At 35.5% G+C, this 23,578-nt stretch overlaps 1 protein-coding gene across 4 annotated transcripts in view; it reads left to right on the forward strand.

The window, feature by feature from the left end:
- Positions 1-23,557, forward strand: part of LOC128213245 (uncharacterized) — a 52,154-nt gene extending 28,597 nt beyond the window's left edge. For all 4 annotated transcript variants that reach the window (XM_052918810.1, XM_052918812.1, XM_052918813.1 and 1 more), the window contains 12 exons: positions 112-521; positions 892-986; positions 1,235-1,468; positions 1,743-1,927; positions 2,074-2,837; positions 4,076-4,253; positions 4,576-4,758; positions 5,894-5,956; positions 10,870-11,004; positions 12,111-12,353; positions 17,825-17,883; positions 21,861-23,557. In XM_052918810.1, the coding sequence (XP_052774770.1) occupies positions 112-521; positions 892-986; positions 1,235-1,468; positions 1,743-1,927; positions 2,074-2,837; positions 4,076-4,253; positions 4,576-4,758; positions 5,894-5,956; positions 10,870-11,004; positions 12,111-12,353; positions 17,825-17,883; positions 21,861-22,025 (2,714 nt within the window). In that variant the 3' untranslated portion in view covers positions 22,026-23,557. The remainder of the gene's footprint in view (positions 1-111; positions 522-891; positions 987-1,234; positions 1,469-1,742; positions 1,928-2,073; positions 2,838-4,075; positions 4,254-4,575; positions 4,759-5,893; positions 5,957-10,869; positions 11,005-12,110; positions 12,354-17,824; positions 17,884-21,860) is intronic.
- The last annotated feature ends 21 nt before the right edge of the window (positions 23,558-23,578 follow it).

Below are 23,578 nucleotides of genomic sequence, written 5' to 3' on the forward strand. Positions count from 1 at the left end.
AGTTCAACTTTTCTTCAATTTTTAAAGGTATTTTTAAGAATCTGATATATAACGGATTCCTTCTTTTTGCTTAGAATATACATACAAGTCCTGTCATATGTTTTTTTTCAGAGTCCGCCATAGAAAGTGCAATATCCCTGGAGTTTGTGGACACCACAAGTCAGCTGAGCAGAGAGACTGTCATTGAAGGTCAGCGTGTGAAAGTACTGGTTAGTCACAGCGAGTCTCCTTCCAATTTATGGGTCCAGAATGAGGCTGAGAATCAAAAACTGGACGACCTTCTTAATGCAATGTTTGAATTTTATAGCGAGACTACAGATAAAAGGTTAAATTTAAACACTGCTAAAGAAGGGGATGTGGTCGCAGCATTGTCGTCCGACGAGTCATGGTACCGTGCAAGTGTGATCAAGCGAGATGGGGAAAATGTCACTGTGATGTTTGTAGACTATGGCAACACTGAGACAGTCACGTTGGAGAATGTCAGAAAGCTGACGAAGGAGTTTGCTACCTTGCCTGTGCAGGTGTTTATACTCTTCTTGCTTTGAATTTATAGTAATATGACAATTTTAAGAATCTCAAGATTGTGCGTAGCTTTTAACCATCTTATAATCAGCTTATGTAGTCATTTGCAGCTAATGAAATAAAATGTAAAGCAGTTTTTCACAAAATTCAAGTATTGGTAAATTGTTAAAGCTCATGTAGGCGTTGACATTTTGGGGAAAATAATATCATTTGTTTGAACAAATTGAAGTTGCACCTACGGGCAGGCGGCATCAAGAATGTGCAATCATATATCACCAAACTTGATATCCCTAATAATGGACGGGCTTATTTTGCCACAGTTGGTGCTCTTGTCTAAGTTTATTATCAAACTGCGATTCATGTTGACAGGGTGTTGCTGTGTGTCTGGGAGGGGTGCAGCCGAGTACAGAGGAGGGCTGGAGTACAGAAGCCATCGCGGCATTCACAGAGCTCACCACTGACAAGTAGGATATTGTTGGTCATCTGTTATGACAGTCAACAAGATGTAATGTGAATGGATGACCATGCAGATTATTATAAGCAAAGCAACAGAAAGTCTGCAAATTAATCATTTAGGGTGTATAATAGTCAGCTGTTTGCAAATGCATTAATCTAACAATCCAGCCACATTTATAAACAAGTTCTCTAACCTTCTGAAAATAAAATAATTTAACAAAGTACAATAAAATTTACAAACAAGATAACATTTCAGGGTATTACTGATGGATGTGAGTGAGGCATTGAGCACTGATTTGCCCAAGGTCCAACTGCTGGACATGGGGATGTCCGTGGCTGACGCCCTCCTTCAGCAAGGTATAGGGGCCCAACAAGCCACACCTGTCGCTGTCAATACAAAAGTGAAAAAGGTCTTCTCGCCAGATCCAAATGACGCAGTCATTGCTAGGCTGTGTGATGCCAAGTCCACAGGGGAAGTTGGAAAATATGGGTAACAAAATGTTATATATATATATATATATATATATATATATATATATATATATATATATATATATATATATATATGTAAGTCATTTCAATTATGCGTAAACATGCCCACACTTATTATTTCCAATACTTTTAAACTAATCTTTATTTCTTGACTTGCATACTTTATTACTAAGACAAAGTTATTCTTATTGGTAAATTAGAGCTGAACTGTTGCATTGTTACTTGTCAGCATTATCCTTGTCCATTAATTGCTATCACAATTTTTTACACAGTTACCAAATCCGCGACATAGGCCTAGATGACCCCTCCATTGACGGTCATGCAGTTGTTATCACCGTGGCTACAGATCCTGGTAACTTCTGGTGTCAGCTTGATGATGGAACATACTTCTATCACCAGGACAAGCTGCAGAACTCATACATAGAGGACAAGGAACCCTTGGCTGACCCTAAAATAGGTAATCTGCTTGAAATAAGCATTGCCCTGAAAAGTACTTCCAAAATGGACTTTTCTGTTTGAGTGTATACTACACACATCTGTTCTGTTGAAGTAAAAAAATGTGCACAAATATCTTAATAATAGTTATATGTTTTTTCACTTCAGGTGACCAGTGTATAGCCCAAGTTAGTGATGAGTTCCACAGAGCATGCATTACTGGCAAACTGGAAAACAGCTGTGACATCTTCCTGGTAGACCTTGGGAAGAGAGCTGATGGCCTGGTTAACTCCCAATTGTTCCAGATTAAACCTGAGTTCGCCACATACCCTCAGCTGGCTTTCCAGTGCTCCCTGGCCTGTCTTAGCCCTGTTGAGACTGACACTTGGAATGATAAAGCCTGTAAGGTGTTTGAGCATACTATGCTTGAAAAAAGTGGAGAAGAAACGTTCCCTGTGCCGGCCAGAGCCACTGTTGTGGTTGTGGAAGAGGGGAAAGTGTTTGTGGAAGTGCAGGTCGGAAAGAAGGACTTGAGTGGTGTGTTGGTGGCGCAGAATGTTGCAAAGTTTGATGCATTGCCTGATAATTCAGTTTTAGAGGATAAACCTAAGAGGAAAGCTCTCAGAAACTTTGCTGAAGACTTTGGTACTTTTAAAAATGTGATATTAGACTCCGACCAAGACTATGAGGTTGTGTTGATAGACTGTGATGATTTAGATAAACTTGTGTTTCATACAAAATCCAGTTTGAGTACTGTGGATGAGATCATGTGCAGTATAGCTGAGTATGTGGAAGGAAAACAAGGTGGGGAAGGTATGGAGGATGACTTCTGTGAAGGACCCTGCCTCGCCAAGTGCCCTGAAGACGGTCTCTGGTACAGGGCAAATGCCCAGTCAGTGAAAACAACAGAAGCTGTGGAGAAAAAAATCAAGGTATAGACAGAGGTTCTTGACATCTAAGAGATGAAGATACCAAGAGTAATGCAAACAAAATACTGCTTAAGATTAAAAAGAAATGTATATATTATACTTCTGCTATTTAATGCTCATTTGACTCGTACAAGATTCAGTTAGCAGGCTTAATGGTGCTAGTCTGTATATATCTGAATGCATCGATTTATCATTATACCCCCCAAAACAAAGTTTGGGGGGGTATACTGGAATCGGGTTGTCCGTCTGTCTGTCTGTCTGTCTGTCCGTCCGTTTTTTTTGTCCGGGATTCATCTTTGTCGTTATTGAACAAATCTTTTTCAAACTTTCAAATATTAATGACCATGATGTAAACCTGTGCCTCCGTGGATTTGGTCAGAGTCGCATGATCCTGAGTGGAGTTGTGGCCCCTTAATGAGTTAAATTGGGCAAAATTAGCTTTGTCCAGGATTCTTCTTTGAAGCTATTGAGCAAATCTTTTTCAAACTTTCAAATATTAATGGCCATGATGTAAACCTTTGCCTCCATGAATTTGGTGGGAGTCACATGATCCTGAGTGGAGTTGTGGCCCCCTAATGAGTTAAATTGGGTAAAATTAGTTTTGTTCGTCCTACTCCTTCGTCATTTTTGAATGAATCTTTTTCAAACTTTTAGCCATGGTGAGAACATTTGCCCCTGTGATTGTGGTTGGAATCACATGATCATGTCTCCAATTATGGCCCCTGAATAAGTTAAAATAGGCAAAAATTATACAGCTTTGTCTAGCCTAATCCTTGGTCATTTTTTCTCATTTTTTCTATAAATCTTTTTCAAACTTTCAGATGTCAATGACCATGATATGAACTGTTGAATATGTGATTTGGTGCACCTGTATTAATCAGAATGTTTGCATGGCCTTAAAAAGACCTTTAATTGATTTTGTCCTTAAAAAGACCATCAAAAGTCCTGAAGTTAGGTGCATACAGGCCTTAAATTTGTTACAATATTCGCTTTGGTGGCCTACTCCTTTGTCATTTTTCAATATATTTTTCTCAAACTTTCAGCTATCCATCTCCATGATGTGAACCTTTGTATATGTGATTTTGTGCACCTGTATTATTGCCTTGTGCTTTCTAATGATACCATAACTAAGGCCAGGGCAAACAACCTAGACAGGGAAGGGTTGGGGGGTATTCGTTAGCCTTTGGCTTACAGTTCTAGTTATTGTAATGCTATAAGTTGTATTGTTATTTCTTGAACAGGTGTTCCTTGTGGATTATGGGAGCACATATGTTATACCTGTATCACATCTGCTGCCCTGCCCTGCCCCGCTCCAGGACACGCCCCCTGGTCAGGCAGTGTTCTGTTCCTTGGCAGAGATCGAACCTGTGGATGGTGGTGCATGGAGTGAGGAGTGTGAGCTGTTCTTCTCAGAGTCATGTAAGTGGTGCCCTGTTGGGTAAAATCTTTCAGTGAAAATAGCAGATGTAAAAGAAACCGGAACTGTTTTGTGTTTTAGAAATTCTCTAACAATTTGTAAATGAAAAAAATGTGAAACTAGATGAAATACAATTAAATGTGTGGATGAAAAGTCTTGTAATCAGACTTTGACTGTGAAGTGCTTTTGATGCTTTAAAGAATGTCTATCTTGTTTATCAAAAAGAACTCAATATGTTTATTTGATATAACTGCTAGAAACAACAAATGTTTTAAATTTTAAATATTCAAAGAAAATGGTGTAATGAGTACTTTACATTGTCAGATGCCAGTGATGGCAAGGAGATGAATATGTACGTGAGCAGCTACAGTGGAGGTGTCCATGAGGTGCTAGTTCACACCCTCGAGCAGACTGATAAATCTGTGAACCACCTTCTAGCGGAGCTCGGCATGGCGGCACCCGTGGTCGGCTCCCAGCTAGAGATGTCCATACTGGCAGATACTGCAGGTGAGCTTTGGGTGCAGTGTGCTGAATAAGGTCTTGAATTGTTAGCTGTGTATAGAGTTTAATGTTGGTGTTCTACATGTGAATACAATCTGGCAGAGTTCTTTCAAAATGCATGCAAATTGTAAACAAAAAGGCCTTGGTTTGATTGTGACTTCATTGAAAGTAATCGTAGATGAAGTTCTCCTAACTCAAATGAGCTTTTGTGCCACAGATGTTCTAAGTTCTGTTTCGTTGGTTGTAAGAAGCAAATTAGACCTTATATGATTAAAAAAGAAAGGAGTTAAGAGCTATTTAACCTTTTTTAATGATTCATTAATGCATGAAAATATTTGATTGGTGGAGTCCGAAGAAGCAGATGTTACCATTCACAGATGAACCGCAATTCTAAATTATTTAATGTTCATATTGTACTCATTGTTTGCAAAATAGCTCTTGGATTATCAGACTACTAAGCTAAAAAAAAACAATACTTCCAATGCAATTGAACGAATGATAAATTTGGCTGTTTAAACACACAGCAGCCTTAATGAGGTCACTAATTTTATTGAAGTCACATGCTTTTATCACAGTCACAAGTTCAATCAATTCCACTGATTTTGTGTTTATCATATCTGATGTGTTGAGAATCGAAACAGGACTACAAATATTCAATAATAATGATGTTTATTTGTGTTTTAAAGGGACTGTCAACCAGATTGGCACCAAAAAGTTTTTTCTGTAACTAATCTCAGGACAATTATTTAATAGAATGTGTTACGCTTTGATCTCATTATTTAAAAAAAAAAAATACCGAAATGTAAAAAAAACCATAATGAGTACTGTGGATGAGACATAATTAAGCTATAGAGCTAACTCGGTAATATCACGTGATAACATCAACTAGCCAGTCACGCATAAGGAATGAATTGTACTAGGTAGACATACCCAGTAATCTTTTTTAATGGAAAAATACGAAATAACTGCTAAACTTAAATTGTAAACTATGTGGTACTTCAGTTAGTAAGTTTCAATGCATTGTACACATTAATACCAAGTTTATGTCAGTTTTTGACGATTTTTTTTTTCTTGCAAATTGATCATCTGGTGCGCAGTTGCTATAAGCTGTTCACAATTTTACCTATTTCTTTAATTTCAGAAACATCTTTCCATGAGGTATCTTTGTCAAGAATGGATTCCCTTGGTGACAGTTCTGATAATGGTTTGTATTAGTTGCAATTACATAACGAAGATGTTGATGTTAAACATGGTATTTATATGCATAGGAAATTGGCTATTAATGTCAGGGAATTTTCCAGCTTTAGAAAGGAGCCTTGGCCTTCATTTGGTGGGAAAAATTCTTGAGATATCTTAAAGATGCACTTTTACTCCCAAATTAGACATAGCACAATTGGTATAATTGTTTTAATTACATGAAGGTTGAATAAATGTTGAAAACTATGGTTCTTATGAAGGATGCTTAGTTCAATTTGACAGAAAGGTGCAGAAAACATTCCTGTATTTCCTATATTTTTACCTTATGAGACGACAACTAAGTTGATCATAGTAAATCTTTTAGCACTCGCCCATTATTAAATAATTGTATGCATATATACCATTACAGTCTTGTTTTCAGTAATTAAAAGTTTCCATTAATGCATTATTTAGTTAGCTGTTAAAGGTTTACAGGCTTCCAAGGCCCTTCTATTCCTACTTTTCCAACTTTTCCCTACTTTTTAGCTCGACTTTTTGAAGAATAAGGAGAGCTATCCTAGTCACCCGAGCGTCGGCGTAACCACTTATGTTTAAATTTTTGTAAGAGTTTGCGCACCACCTCCAATATTTTCAAAGTCCATTGACATATGGCTTTGAAACTTTGCACACTTATTCACCATCATGCCCCAACCTGTACACAGTAGGAGGTAACTTTATCAAGCATTTTAACAAAATTATGCCCCCACAAAGTGGCGGCATATAGGGTTGCCCTTGTCCGTACGTACGTCTGTCTGTCTGTACGTACGTACGTCCCGAAGATTGTTTCCGATCTTATTCTTGAAAACCGTTTGTCCAATCCTCACCAAACTTTAAACACATGTTTGTGACCATAATATCTTGATCAAGTTCCTTAGCCATGGAAATCGCTTTTGTCATTTAGGAGTTACGGCCCTTTATTTGCAAAAAAAGACTTGAAAAATACGTCCCGAAGATTGTTTCCGATCTAATTCTTGAAAACTGTTTGTCCAATCCTCACCAAACTTTAAACACATGTTTGTGACCATAATATCTTGATCAAGTTCGATAGTCATGGAAATCGCTTTAGTCATACATGTGATAACGTCCCGGACGTCCGGGATTGTCCCGGAAATCGTATCTCTGTCACGGAGTCACGGAGGGTGCATGTTTGTCCCGGAAAGTCATAAAAAATAAAACGAAAAAAAAAATCTCGGAATCGGAATCGATTATCCTATTTTACCAATGTAAGTCAGCTATTTTGCCTGTCCGGGACACTGGTCGTAAAACACAGGACATGTTAACACTAATCCGTTAATTGGTACGTGTGTCGTCGAGGTCATCGTCAATCACCCGATAATTGATCTATCGGCCTATTGTTGTGCTTAACGAGTGGGGGAGGGTTCTTGTATACAAATTCATTGTTTTCATATGGATTTGTTTGGTCTTATGAGTGATAGCTTTAAATTGATGAATTGATATTTTTCACACATTTTACCGACAAACGAGCATGAAGGTAAGTTCAAAGAAAGTGACAAAATGAGTAAAAAAACAAAATTAAAACACGGAAAACATCCCATATTCCTTTCAAATTTCAAAGTCGATACATCGTTATACTTTAAACAACTTTAAACAACTTACGCGTCCATAAGGAATTTTAGTGTTTTGACATTTTTTTCCGAACTATCGTGTGTATTTTTACGCCGAAATAAAACTGACGATATGGGGTTTACAGGTGGTTATATAGAATGCTTTAATCACGTGACCATGGTAAGTCACGTGATCGCTTTATACAGCCGATTGTTGACATGTCTCTATCAAAATTATATGCATCTCCAAACGGAAAAAAGCTCATCGACTGGAAAATCTTTTTTATCGTCTGGAAAATATTGTGTGTCATAAATTGCAAACGTTTTAAATGTGATGAAAAAATAAATATTTTATAACGCATGTTCTCAAAAGCGCGGGAAAACAGGTGCCCGTATAGTTGTTTATTTCCTGTTTTGATGAAACCGAAAGTAGACTGCATACCCTCCTGGTTAGCACTTCATTTAAAGCCTGGGAAAATATCTGGTGGTTTTATTTTTTCAAGAAAATGCAGAAAAACAACAACCATGTCAAGTAAAAAATACGTCTTGGCAGTCAAAATAGGTACATTTTCCCGACGTTAAAAACGACTAAAATAGTCCCAGATATGCTCGAGAATGCACCACAGACGTTCCCCATTTAAAAAAAATTCCGGGGGGGCATGCCCCCGGACCCCCCTAGTGTGCGTTGACATAACGACGAGTGTCCCGGAATCGACCCAAGAAATTATCACATGTATGCTTTAGTCATTTAGGAGTTACGGCCCTTTTTTGCCAAAAATACTTCAAAAATATATGTTTCCAATCTAATTCTTGAAAAGTATGTGTCCAATCCTCACCAAACTTTACTTACATGATTGTGACCATAATATCTTGATCAAGTTCGATAGCCATGGAAATCGCTTTAATCATTTAGGAGTTAGGGCCCTTTATTTCCCAACAATACTTAAAAAATATCATCTCGATGTAAATGAGATGTGGATCCAACAAGTTTTTTCCTGCCTGAATGGCGCCATATAACCTATACAGTCTTGCGATGCCGTAAAACCCAACTCAACTTATCCTATATGTGCAGATTATCCTGAATAATCATTATGGCTTATTTTCTGTGACAAAAAATCGAAGTGGGGGCATCCGTGTCCTATGGACACATTTCTAGTTCAACTTAGAATTTATGTTAAAGTTTGCGTACCACCTCAAATATTTTCAAAGTCCAATGACATATGGCTTTGAAAATTTGCACACTTGTTTATCATCATGCCCCCCCCCCCCCCCCCAACCTGCACACAGGAGGAGGAAACTTTATCAAGCATTTTAACAAAATTATGCCCCTTTTTCAACTTAGAATTTATGTTAAAGTCGGCGTACCACCTCAAATATTTTCAAAGTCCATTGACATATGGCTTTGAAACTTTGCACACTTGTGCACCATCATGCCCCCAACCTGTACACAGGAGGGGATGACTCTATCAAGCTTTTTGACAAAATTATGCCCCTTTTCCTACTTAGAATTTACGTTAAAGTTTGCGTACCACCTCAAATATTTTCAAAGTCCATTGACATCTGGCTTTGAAACTTAGCATGCTTGTTCACCATCATGCCCCAAACCTGTACACAGGAGGGGATGACTCTATCACGCATTTTGACAAAATTATGCCCCTTTTTCGACTTAGAATTTACATTAAAGTTTGTGTACCACCTCAAATATTTTCAGAGTCCATTGACATCTGGCTTTGAAACTCAGCACGCTTGTTCACCATTATACCCCAACTGGTACACAGGAGGAGGAAACTCTATCACGCATTTTGACAAAATTATGCCCCTTTTACGACTTATAATTTGCGTTAAAGTTTGCGTACCACAAATATTTTCAAATTAAATTGATGTAAATTTCTCAGCACATCATGTTTTGCATTGAAATCTAATTTAACAGTGGTCCATGCATGTTTCGCCAAAACTTTTCAATCCATACACCGAAAAGCGGTGGAAAAGTCGAGCGCGTCTCTGTGACAGTTCTTTGTTTTGTAAGGCTCATACTTTTCCCTACTTTTTCTTGAAAAAGCCCTACTATCCCTATTTTTTGTAAAAATAGTTTGAAAAATAATTAAAAAAATGTTTTAATCAAATGCATTTATTCTTCAATAATCTAAATCTTTATTTTAATAAGGAGCCATTTCTAGTATTTTTAAAAGGATTAGTTTGACGCGGTAGGTCTCCAGTGCTGCAAAGGGGGTTCTTTGATGAGAAAGAGTGGTGCATGTTGACAAGTCAGAGACTCCCATTTCAGGTTCATCTCCTCATCCTGTGAATAAATCCTTCTTGAAGCATTGGTTTTTAAGCAAAGATAACTACATGTACATCACAATTGATGAATAGTTTTAGCGGTCATTTATTTGCATCCAAAAAAGTAAGTTAAAAGAGCCCTACTATCCCTGCTTTTTGCTCTTAATATATCCCTATTTTATCCCTACTTATATTGGTCACTTGAAAGCCTGGGTTTATCACTCAAAATTTTTGTTTGTTATACATGTGTATGAATTGATTTTGAATAGAGTGTCACTTTAAGATTTGGGAAAACTGCATGATTTTGAAGGCATATTAATTCCTAGAAGATCCCTTTAAAACTGGCCTTGTGTATGAAGTAAAAGGTGGGACCTATTTCCATAAAGGTTTTTGAAAATCAAATTATATTAATGTCATATTTTGTTTATTATTTGTGTGAATTTAACATGAGCAAGTATCAAAAAAGACTGCAATGTTGACGAAATGAAAAAAGTCTGCATAATGCCGTTTGAGACACCTTTACAAATTTAAAGATAATTAAGGTTAAAACTGAATATCCTTGTATAAAATGGGCATAAGTCTTCAGTATTTAAAGCTGCAATCTCACAGATTGAACATTTCAACAAGTTTTTTATTTTTTGTCTAAGAACTAGCTAATTTTTGCGAAAATCCATGGAAACCAATTATATAAGACTGCTGACAAAAAATCAGATCACAGATTTAAGTTCAAAATTTGATGTTTTATGCATTTTTCTTAAACCGTTAGTAACGGTTTAAGCCATAAAACATTAATTTTCGAACGGAAATATGAAAATCTGCTATCTGAGCTTTTGTCAGCAATCTTATATCATTGGTTTGCAGATATTTATGCAAAAAATTGCCCTTTCCAAGACAAGAATAAAAAAGTTGTAAAAATGGTAAATCTTTGAGAGTGCAGCTTTAATATCATGTATATTAATGATATCAAATGAATACTGTTGAATACATGGAAATTCATGAAATTAACATCACTCCAATCCACACTTCTTTTCTGTAGGAGACACAAGCTTTGACCCAGAAAATTACTCCTTGTTTACCGAAGGTGACACCTCATGTATTAGCAGTGTAGACACATCACGGGTCACAGCAGGAGATGCCAGCTGTCTTACTGATGCTTCCTATCTCACTGAGGGTAAGTGTGGAATTCAGAACAATTTGACTTAAGGGAAAATAAGGGTAATGGTCTGACAGTGGAATGAATTATTCATGAAACTATGAATAAACATGCCTCATAAAAAGTAGGGATGCAAACATATGGCAAAATTGATATTAGAATATTCGGTAATTCTTTCGAACGAATATTCGATAACCAAAATACATCTTTTAAAAAGTAATATTATATTCGCTAAAGTAAAAGCGTGGCATTTTAGCCCTTCTTTGTCATAACAACCACGCGCAGCAGACCCTGAATTTCACCAAATGAGCCTCGGATATTCCTCATTTCAGAAAGACAAAAAGTAATACAGTATGAATTAGGAAAAAAAATAAAAAAAATAATTGATATTCCTCTGCCTTCATATTAGTAGACAACGTAAACTTAGATGGATTCTTGTCAAATGGCATTATGCGCCAATGGAAGCAGCCTCGTTCTGGAATTGAATTCTCCTAAATAACATTATGGAAAAACCAAACCAACTTCGTTAACTAGTTTATTCCTTAATTGGCAAAAGCATTCAAATTACCGAAAATAATTGTTGAGTGTCACTTGTCTTATTAAACCAGTTATTGTAAAATTATGGAGTCTTTATTTTATAGTACCCGAAGATATGTCCCTAAATGACATATGATGCATGTTTAGTGTCTTGTCATGACATTCACACCTCTGGCAGTATTGGCCAATTGTTGTAAAAACAAAATAACTTTAAACACAACAACAGAGTTGTAGACAAAAGGTTTATTAATATATTTATTCAGTAACAAAATATTGAATATTCGAATACCAAATGTTTGATAGAATATTCGAATATTCGTTTGCATCCCTAATAAAAAGATTGTTTATGCTTCAAAATTTCATGCATTCGTGTGTTTTTTTCGTATTGAGGACATGCTTAAGACATAAGGGTTTTTTGCTTGCATGGAAATTCTTCAAAATTTCTCGAGTGTTGATGCGTCTTCTTTTGGACGAACAAGAAAATGTGTTCATTTTATTTGTCTTCGAATACATACAATTGTGCATATTGGTAAATGAATGTTATCAGTTGAATTAAATATGTAATATTTATTTGCTACTTATTATAGGTGATACAACAGGGTTTACTGAAGGTGACACAACTGGCCTGACAGACGCTGATACCACAGGACTGACGGAGGGAGATACAACCGGTCTGTCCGAGGGTGATATGACAGGAGCGCTGGAAAGTGAGGGTGACACATCAGTCAACACGCTGGACGGCACACACTGGGTCTGTGAGGATTGTCAGTGTGAAAACAACGTGGATGAATCCCTCGTTGAGTGTCTTCACTGCAGAAAAGTCCGCACAGGTCGGTACATAGAGTGTTAGGTGGTGTTTGTGTGATATTTAAACAGCATATGGATTTGTGGTGGTTTGATGGCTTGTTTCATAGGCTGTACACAGAAAGTTGTTTGCTATTTGTCAAGGTTTTCACTGTTTCTTCAAAAGCAGTGTGTTCATCTCATCACTCGATATTCATATTGAGTCTAGTTTGTTTGACATCAATGAAAAAAGTTGAAAATTTTGGCAGCTATAAACAACTTTATATGTATTTTTTAAAGGCTTAACTTTTATGTTTAGTTTGTTCAGTATCTCCATAAACAGGAATGGAGAAGTGTTTAAGTGGCCTATTAGTATAGTGTTCATGGAATCCAAATGCTTGCAGTGGTTATTTGCTTTTATGTAATAGTTTCCTATAGTGTTTGTTTTAACTTGCATAACTTGCATCTTCCCTTTGACTATTATTTCTTTCAACATGTTTTGACAACAAATAAAGCACTTCAACAATATAAACGATAGCAAGGTTTGTTTATTTTTCAGTAAATATCAAACTTTGATATTATTTTGTGTTTTAAATATTCATTTTGACATACAGTCGAACCTCGTTATGTCGAGATAACGAACAGTTGACTCATCCGAATTACAAAAAAATTTACCAATTCCAACACGTTTGAGTTGGATTGTACGATGTTTTCATCCACAATTGAACGGTCTTGTTAAATATTTTCGTCGTGAAAACAGCAAACTTATTATTGAAAAATAAAGTAAAGAAAAGAATTATTTGTGTCAAATTTATTTCTTTTACGTTTATGGATCACACAAAACACATATAAAACCACAATTGCATACATTTATACATTGTAAGATTTTATACCAGGTCCTTCTCTGAATTGGTCGAACAGAGCAGTGGAACTAACATTTGACATTTTGAAGTTATTCTTTAAGTTCCCATTCGGGATTGATATCTTATCAATTAAATGATCATGTTTTATACAATACCAAAGCGCTTGAGCAATAAATGCCTCTTAAATTAAATACATAAACAAACAACTTTAATTATTCGCACTTACCAATTACATTTTTGTATCCCCCCAATTATGACAGTTTGTTATATTGACACGCACGGTATTTTGCGACATGCCGCAAACCGTCATGAATATTTTCACATCTACGTCTCGATCTACAGTTCGACATAAAGAACATAGGAAATGTGTGAAATTCGACCACTGGGACTGAAAAACGAGGTCGACATAGCGAAAAAGTCGAGATAAAAAAATCGACACAAACAGATTTATTTTATATAGAATAAGAAGGAATAAATTCGGGACCGGAAAAAAGTCGACATAACCGGAAAGTCGACTTATCCGAAGTCGACATAGCGAGGTTTGACTGTAATTATAATTATTCATATGACTCCTTGCTTTCTGTCTATTGTTGTATCAGTGCTTTTGACTTTTACACATGTCAGTGCTGTCTCTCAGTATTCAGGGAAATGGACTGGGGCCCTTCCAAAGGGGATTTTTTTTCAGAAAAGAGATAAATCGAATAAACACATTTTTCACAATAAGATTATGTGTAACTAAATGGTTGTTTATAATAGTCATCAAATTAATAAACATTGTAATAGCAGAATTCTGGGTACTGCTGTGTTAAAAAAAGGTATATATCTTGGATATTTTTTTATATCTCTTTTCTTTCTGAATAGGGATAAACCTCAAGAAAATTTCAAAATTTGGGGAAAATACTTAAAAGGTGGGAATGGGGCTGAACTTTTTAGGTCCTAAAATTATCTAAAAGACATCCCTGCATGTATGAATAGAAGTGTTCTTACAAGTTTTATATCTATTCATGTTTCTCTCCTCTATACAGACTATGAAACCTTGAGCATTCAGAAGATTACTGATGATTCATTACCAAAAGTTTGTGAAAACATTGATGACATTTGTCGGGCAGAGGTTCTAGATAAAAGAAATGATAACCTCCATGAAGACCATGATGTTAATGGTAACATTGTAGATTCATCATCTGAAATGATTGAAGACATGGGTGAGAACAGTGAAAATGAAAGTTTAGATAAGAAAAATGAAAATTTACATAAGATTGAAAAAACAGATGAAGAGATGGATAAAATAGATGAGGAGATGGAAATGAAAGATGGAGAGAATGAAATTTTACCTGAGCAGATTGGAAAAATCGAAAAACTGAAGGAAAATGCATCTGAAGACAAAGGTGTTCAGCTTACTATTGAAGATAATGTGGTTGACCTGAATGTTGGTGAAAAAGATGACAGTATTGAAGAAGCAAGAATCCTTGAAGCACATGAAGAAAAAGTGCAAAATATCATTGTTGTTGGAGAAGAGATTCTGATAGCAAAAAGAAACCAAAGTACAGATCTTTATGCTAGAAGCACTGATGAAAGTGACATTGACTCAAGCTATCAAAAAAGTTACTACCCTGGAGATTACACAACCAGTGAAGTTGAAAGCAGTGGTATCCTTGAATCCTCAACAGATACTTGTGAAGTAGATACAACTGGGCTCACTGATTATGACACAACAGGATTTGAGGGAGGTGGTGAAGACATCAGTCATTTAGACATTAGTTTAAGTGACTCTAGTCAGGAGGTTATTACAGTTCAAGAAGAAATTGAAATTTCAGAATTGATCTCTATAGAGGAAATTGCTAAATTAGACACTGGCAACAAAGATGATGAATCAGAAAATAAACCTGAAGCAAATGTGGACAAAGTAAAAAAGGAAACAGAGTTTGATTCAGATGGAATGAAACCAAGGTCAAGCCTATGTGAATACATGTATCCAAGTGTATCAGGTGTATCAGATACGGAATATCCAAGCACCTTGACAGATGTATCAGACTTTACCTGTACAACAATAGACACCAGTCAGACTGATGATAGTATTGTTGTTTGTGAAGATTGCAGGCAAGATTTTTCATCTGGGCTAGAGACTACTGGCTGTGAGTCTGAATTTTCGTATCATGTCTGTGCTGAATGTAAAAGCAGAAGGTTAAGTTCTACAGATGGTTTTGGTGATAACAATGGACTAACTAATATAATGAAGGTTGAAAGGAATCAACGGGAAGCTGAAAATGCTAGAATGATTGAAGTGGCAAATGAAGTCTTTGAAGATATTATTGAGGTAGCTCAAGACGTAATGGAAGAAGATTTTGAAATCAACAGTCTGGCAGAAGAGAGTAAAGATGATGTTGAAAGAAAGGAAGACACTATGTTGACTGAGAAAGCTTTCAGTTATGCAGATATTGTTAAAGAAAATAAGGGAGATGATGTAAAAACTGAAGAAGGTAGTACAGATTATGTTAAGTCTGGAGAAGAAAAAAATACTGATGTTACGGAAGAAAGAAGAGAAGGTAGTAATGCTGAAAAGGATGAAGATAAGGGGAAAATAGATAAAGAGCCTGAAGATGGAAATGATACTGATGTAGAAATCAATAGTGATGAAGAGATACAAGACGGTATGGAAAAAGTTTATAAAAGTAGTTATTTGAAGGACATCACAAGGACAGACAGTTCTGATGAAGAAGCAAAAGAAGCACAAGAATCAGCTTCTGAAGATTTCAATACAACAATTGAACATTCTGTTGAACTGTTACAATCTCCTAGTGGTACTGACGTTGATGGAGGTTTTAATGTTTCATTGAACGAGGCAGGAATGGGGATGATGGAAGATGAAAAGCCTTTTCTTGGAAAGGAAAATGAGAGCAAAACCCTGTTTGGAAAAATAATTTCAATGGTTATTCCAGATGTTGAAAACAGACTGCAGAGAGATCCTGATAATGGTTCAAAGGAAGAGGTGGATGTGTTCGAAACCAGTGTCGACCCCATAGAATGTGAAGAAAAAGATCATGCTGTTGGGACAGAGATGGATGGAATCAATGATGAAGGTAAAAATGAGTTTGAGTTGAAACCTGAAACAGCTGATGGCGTCTTGAATCAGGGTTCCTACATGGCATCTTATGCTGAGATTTTGAAAATGAATGATGGAAAATCGACAAGCTCATTCAGTGCATCAGCTGTTGTTACTGAAAACAGCACTGATGCAAAACCGTGGAGTGAGACATTACCTGAAATTCAGACTAGATTGAAAAGAGTTAAGGAAGAGTTGGATGAAATGAAGGAGGATCTTGTTAGATCAGAAAGCATTGAGATGAAATCAGATGAGGAGGAATTAGGTGAAGATGTCTTTGACAGCATGGCTTATGGCTTTAAAGAAACTGATGGAAATGAAAGTTGTGCTTCTGAGAGCACCAACAGCAATGATAACTTTGAATTTGATCTAAATTTGGCAAAAAGTGTAATGGATGAATTATGTGAAAAAGTTCTCACCAAAATTTATGCAGAAAGTCCTGACACAGTGAATGATTTAAATAAAACAGATGAAGAATCTGATGAATATTTTAAGTCTGCAGATGAAATTGAGTTTGAAATAGATATTGCTGGAACACCAATGAAATGTGAACAAACTGATAGTAGTGAAAAAGACTTGCAGCATGAATTAAGCAAAATAGAAGAGATATTCACTCCAGAAGATTTCCTCATAACAAGCGAAGTGACTGAAGATATTGAAATTGAAATAGAACAATCTTTAGGTAATTTAGTTGCTTTGTTAGCATGGCACAAGGCATGGCTTTTGTTGTTGCTTGATCCATTTTCAGCTTTGCTTTTCATGTTGCAGCACTGTTTCTACACTAATTGCTTGAGGACTTTGTATCTGTAGAAAGAGTCAAGTTCAGCTGTTGTTTTTCAGGCTAAAAAATCATGTCATAAATTATTGGTCATCGATGCTCTGTATCTTTTATACATCATACAGAGTTCTTGTGTTCAAATGTTTAACACAGTTCAGTGTGTTTTAGTTATTGGATTCACATATTGTCATTGTTACATTTAGATGGTATTTGTCTACTTGTTGTTCATGTTTGCATGTTTTGATGTTACTGTTTATTTCATTGTGTTAATTTCAAAAATACAAAATAACTGTGCAAGAAATTGAAATTGCACATTTTTTTTATAACATGTTTATTAAATAATTACATGTATCTGTACATTATTAAAGTGGAATACAATGTTCTAAATACCACACACCGGTGCTAACTTTTCCACAAGCATATGTATGGCAAAATATTAGGTTAGGACATTCAAGTAAATACTTATCAGCTGTCAAAAATCAAGAAAGAAACGGAACTTGTAAAATCATATAAATATTGTCTCCCATTTCCAGTCTATTTGATTCAAAATGTATCTCATTACAATCAAGAATAAACCATTTGAAAAGGAATGAATAACCATACGTTTAAGTATAAGGTAAACCCTCTGTTGTTGCTGTTGCTCTTTGTTCCACAAATCTAAAGAACTAAAGTGAAATATTCTGGACAAGGATATTTTTCTAAACACTAGCCTTACAAATCTAGGATTTTGTTGTAACCTTTTTTATCGAAATGTCAATAATGATTCATTTTATTCAGGTGTGGAGAATGTTGTCAACCAGGATCCAGTCAAAGAAGACAACTTAAAGAAAGTACATGTAAGTGAAACTAAGGTAGCACAACTAAAGTACATGTAGGTAACACAACAACAGTAACACTGCGTAATAACAGGTAGGTACAGTCAAACCTGTATTAAGTGGCCACCCTTGGGAAACGATCAAATAGGCTGCTTAAGACAGGTGGCCACATAATCCAGGTTTGACATTTCCGCCACTATAGCTTTATTCAGAGATGGAGTATGTATCTTAACCACCACCTCACACCACAATCAATGACATCTGTATCAATATTATTGAAGAATGTTGAATACAAATACCTTTGTATAGATAAAATAACTTTATTTCAAATTTATAAATAAAATACATTAGATAAAAGTTGATACAAGGCATAAACAAAACACACCACATATCAGTCAACACATTTACACAACTACATGTACATACACATTTATTAGTTCACCTTTTAAAGTAGTATGTCATTTTTGTTTGTTTAACTCGGGTCTCTAATTTAAAGTCCATTAACAAATCCTGAGTAGTCATTACCGAGTCAAACACTTTTGATTAGTCTTATTTTCAGCCCTTATCAAAGTTTAAAAAAATATTAAGAACAATGCATTGTAAATTTCCGTTTGTAGAAATATAAATCTGTGCACTTTGAAAAATAATATTTAAGTGAATAAAAATCCTAACTTGTTTCACGCCTTCGAATGACAATGCAGACTGTGAATTCATAAAAACCGGTGTTTTGTCGGTATTTAATATATAACTTCGTAATTATTTAATTATCTTATTAATTGTGTCATTAATTGTGTCAATTCCGATCAAAACATTCGCCAACGTATAATAAACATGATTTCTCCATGAGTAAACACACATGGCAATTGTGTGATGCAATATTCATTTTCACTGGATGACGGAAATACCCGAGGCAGTCGCTCTTTTTCGTAAACTTCTATACGCAATTAAAGCTGTGTATTGTAAAAATTATAAGCGGAAGTGTCAGTGACAAGGGATTAGTGGCGGCTAATTAGTGTTTATATATGGCTTCATGGGGACAAATGTTAGTGGCCGTGGCCGCGGTAGACAGTTGGCCGCTTAATGCACGTACATTATATAGTAAAAACGTACATGGGGGGGGGGGTTTGGAGTGGCCCGTTAGGGCAGGTGGCCATTTAAAGCAGGTGACCGTTCAGCCAGGTTTGACTGTAACACAACTTAATCACATGTAGGTAACACAACTACGGTAACACAACTTAATAACATGTAGGTAACACAACTACGGTAACACGACATAAAAACATGTAGGTAATATATCTATGGTAACACGATATAAGAACATGTAGGTAACACAACTATGGTAACACGACATAAGAACATCTAAGGTAACACAACTACGGTAACACAACTTAATAACATGTAGGTAACACAACTACAATAACACGACATAAGAACATCTAAAGTAATACAACTATGGTAACACGACATAAGAACATGTAGGTAACACAACTATGGTAACACGACATAAGAACATCTAAGGTAACACAACTACGGTAACACAACTTAATAACATGTAGGTAACACAACTACAATAACACGACATAAGAACATCTAAAGTAATACAACTATGGTAACACGACATAAGAACATGTAGGTAACACAACTACGGTAACACAACTTAATAACATGTAGGTAACACAACTACAGTAACACGACATAAGAACATCTAAGGTAATACAACTATGGTAACGCGACATAAGAACATCTAAGGTAACACAACTACGGTAACACAACTTAATAACATGTAGGTAACACAACTACAGTAACACGACATAAGAACATCTAAGGTAATACAACTATGGTAACACGACATAAGAACATGTAGGTAATACAACTATGGTAACACGACATAAGAACATCTAAGGTAACACAACTACGGTAACACAACTTAATAACATGTAGGTAACACAACTAAGGTAACACAACTTAATAACATGTAGGTAACACAACTACGGTAACACGACATAAGAAAATCTACGGTAACGCGACATAAGAACATGTAGGTAACACAACTACGGTAACATGACATAAGAACATCTAAGGTAACATGACATAAGAACATGTAGGTAATACAACTACAGTAACACGACATAAGAACATCTAAGGTAACACAACTACGGTAACACGACATAAGAACATGTAGGTAACACAACTACGGTAACACGATATAAGAACATGTAGGTAACACAACTACGGTAACACGATATAAGAACATGTAGGTAACACAACTACGGTAACAGGACATAAGAACATGTAGGTAACACAACAACAGTTACACAACATAATAACATGTATGTAACATGACATAATAAAATGTTAACACAACTTAATAACATGGAGGTAACACAACGTAATAACATACAGGTAACACAACGTAAGAACATGTAGGTAACACAACTAGGGCCAGAAAACTTGGCCAAGACTGATGGCCAACCTTGTCGCCCACAGTCAATTGAGTTATAAAGCCATTGAATTGCTTATATGTCACAAACTCAGTTGTCTGCGCTGCAGCTTGAGGAAGTATTGTACCCAATCCATACATGCCATATTTTCTGGAGACCATTCAGGGGGATTTGTTCAAAAGGCTGAAAATTCAGGGGGATTTTTTTAGCAGGTCTAAGTTGGCAAAATTTTAAAGTATTTTTAGACGCAAGTACGAAAAAATGTATTCACATATAGTTTGCTTTGAAAACCTCTTAACTTTTTCATTATACAGAATTATTTTATGTCATGATTTATCATATTCTTATGATACACTGTCATGTCATACTGTAATGCACTTGCAGAACAAAATATGTCATGGGAAAAATATGTCTTCATCAAAGCTGATAGAATTAAGCACAATTTTTTAAAAGACTGGAGGAAGGTAAATTTAATTTAAATATTATTGATTTCTTCCTTCCAAAATAGTAATATTTCTTTGCCTTTAATAATTACTACAAATAAATTGATCACTTGTTGTAAAAGTTTCCTTTTGGTATTTCACCCTTGTGGAGTTGTTAGTTGTTTCTTTACATTCGATTTCACTCACATACTGTGGTTTCACTTACTTTGTCATTATTGCCTGATGTAAAATTTCTAAAAAAATATATATATTTTTTTTATATATAAATTCCGGGGGATTTTTATCTCCCGCCGGGAGACCGGGGGATGGATCGAAATTCCGGGGGATTTTTCCCCCCGCCGGGGGATATGGCATGTATGCCAATCATCACTAAACTTGAACAATATGTGTATTGGCAGAATATCTTGTCCAAGTTTGATAACAATATGTGTTTGGGCAGAATATCTTGGCCAAGATTGGTCACCGCAGTCATGTACCACTAATTGCTTAAATTACACAAACCTGCATGGGTGAAAGTTTTCAGTATTGATACTGAATTCAGTATTTTGGAAAATATTTATGGTATATAATGTATTGTAAAAATGACATTTCCCTATGTAAACACCAGTATTCAGTATTTTGAAAAATTCAAACTTTCACCCATGAACTTGGACAAAATGTGTATAGAAGAATAACTTGGCAAGATTTGATTTGCAGTCATGTCCTCCCAGTCACTTGCGTGTTTTGGCCAATAAAAAAATGCTATGTTGTCTGTGGAGTTACTTGAGGACCTTTTGTCCAATCATCACCAAATTTGGAAAATAGGTGTATGAGCAGAATTTCTCGGCCAAAATTAATAACCAGTCATGTCACCCATGTCACATTTTGGCACTTGAGTTGCTTAAATTTCACAAATTTTCAATACAAAACAACAACATTTTTTCAACAAATATTCAAAATTAATAATTTTGTTGAAACTAATTATGTGACAGTTTGTCACTCTTGTTTGTTGTTGTAAACCCAGCTTGCCTTGTTGAAAAAAAGCTTCTTTTTTGTCTACATGAGGTGAATCATGTATTGATGTCGTCACCCAGTTAACAAGAGACAATCATGGACTTGAATCCTACATTTTCAGGAGAATGGAGTGGCCTCTCCTGGCAGTGAACGATCATGTGACAGCGATGGGTTGGAGTTTCAGGATGCTGCTACAGAAAAAGAGGCTGTAAAGGAACGGGGCACCGCAGACGATAGCGAGGAGTCTTTCCACGATGCAGGTGAAGAGCAGGGGAAAGATGCATAGTGCTGGAGATTCGAGAGCCAGGATTTTATATGATTAGAGGTTAAACTAGGTTTGATATATTATTGAGAATTGTTTTCAACCAGGAAAGAGTTGTATAAAGCTCCAAAGTTGTAGGACTTGTTGTTTGTGTTTATTGAATGATGTCAGCTATGTTCAAGCACTTACAATCATTCATCAAGCCATTTTTATTTTATTTTTTTAAATTTCACGACTAATGTTTCATGAAGACAAATGTAGGTTGCAATGTTTTTATTATCTGTGTCAGATTATTCTTGCTTTGTAGTAAAGATTAAGGTTATAACATTTATTACTGTTTTTTGTCATTGTATGTTAATAACACTTTAAATGAGTTATTGCCTGTTTAAATGTTTTTGTTGTGTGCATATTAATCAGTGCTATTTAATTCAGATTTGCAAGGGTGATTGTGAGGCTCCGTATATACATGTAGTGTAAGCTTGTGTGTTTTTAAAAGAAAAGAATGTTGAGGTATGTCAGTCTGGGGGTGCTTTTGTGGTTATCAGCTTGCAAGAACTTTAATATTGACACTAACTTAAAAAAGCATTCAGAATATTGGAATGAAACCTGTTACACATGTTGCCATAGACATTTACAAGTCCCATAACTCTGTCTGAAATAAATTTTACCATTAAAAACAAGAGACAAGTTTTCGTGTTCTGTTCTCCGTGATGCTTTTTCATTGGACTTTATAATGCTAATGGCTTTCTTAGACTATTTATGTACATATATACATTTATGTAACCACCACAGCAAGCTTTGTTAAAATGTTTTGTTTGAGATTAGTGTTCTCCTTGAAAATGTTCATGTACATTATATACACAACTATATCAGTGCTTTATCTGAAGAAAGATTCACTGTTCTGTTTGAATAATCATGTTCAATTGTGTTAATCAACATTTTTCTTTTTCACTACATATTAAAAAAAAATGTTTATACATTATAATAGATGATTTTGTAACCATTATGTAAGCTAGAAAAACGTGTTCTTGAAAACACCTGTATGGCTTCAAAATTGCATCAAATGTATAGAGTACCTTTTGTTTTTGTTGCAAATATAGTATACCATGGACAAATCATTAAGTCCTCTGTTCTGTTCACTGTTGATAGTTTTTCTGTTATGTTTGGACTGTTTTTGATTACTCGGCATATTGCCTATTCTATTATGTTGTATATTATTAATCTTGGTGAAATTTCACTTGTATTAATGTTTGAACTTGAGTTTTAAATATAACCTGCAATTTTGAAGAGAACACTTGAAAATAATCAACATGCATTTGTATTTAGGCTCAAAGAGCTCCTACAAAATGTAGTTTAGATCACTATTTTATGCTGTGGTACTTAAACTAAATACTAAAATCTAAATTCTTTAAGCTTTCTTTAAAACCTAGTATTACAACAATTGGTGAACAAACATGTAGTTAAATCTGTTGTGCAATCGTCTTAAAATATTTCATTGTAACCACTTAAATCATGCTGTCCATCTCCTTAATAAAGTTTTGCTGTTCGAAACCTTGGCAGAAGTGTTCCTTATTTAT

The sequence above is a fragment of the Mya arenaria genome, chromosome 13, assembly GCF_026914265.1.
Source record: "Mya arenaria isolate MELC-2E11 chromosome 13, ASM2691426v1".
NCBI classification, from domain to species: Eukaryota; Metazoa; Mollusca; class Bivalvia; order Myida; family Myidae; genus Mya; species Mya arenaria.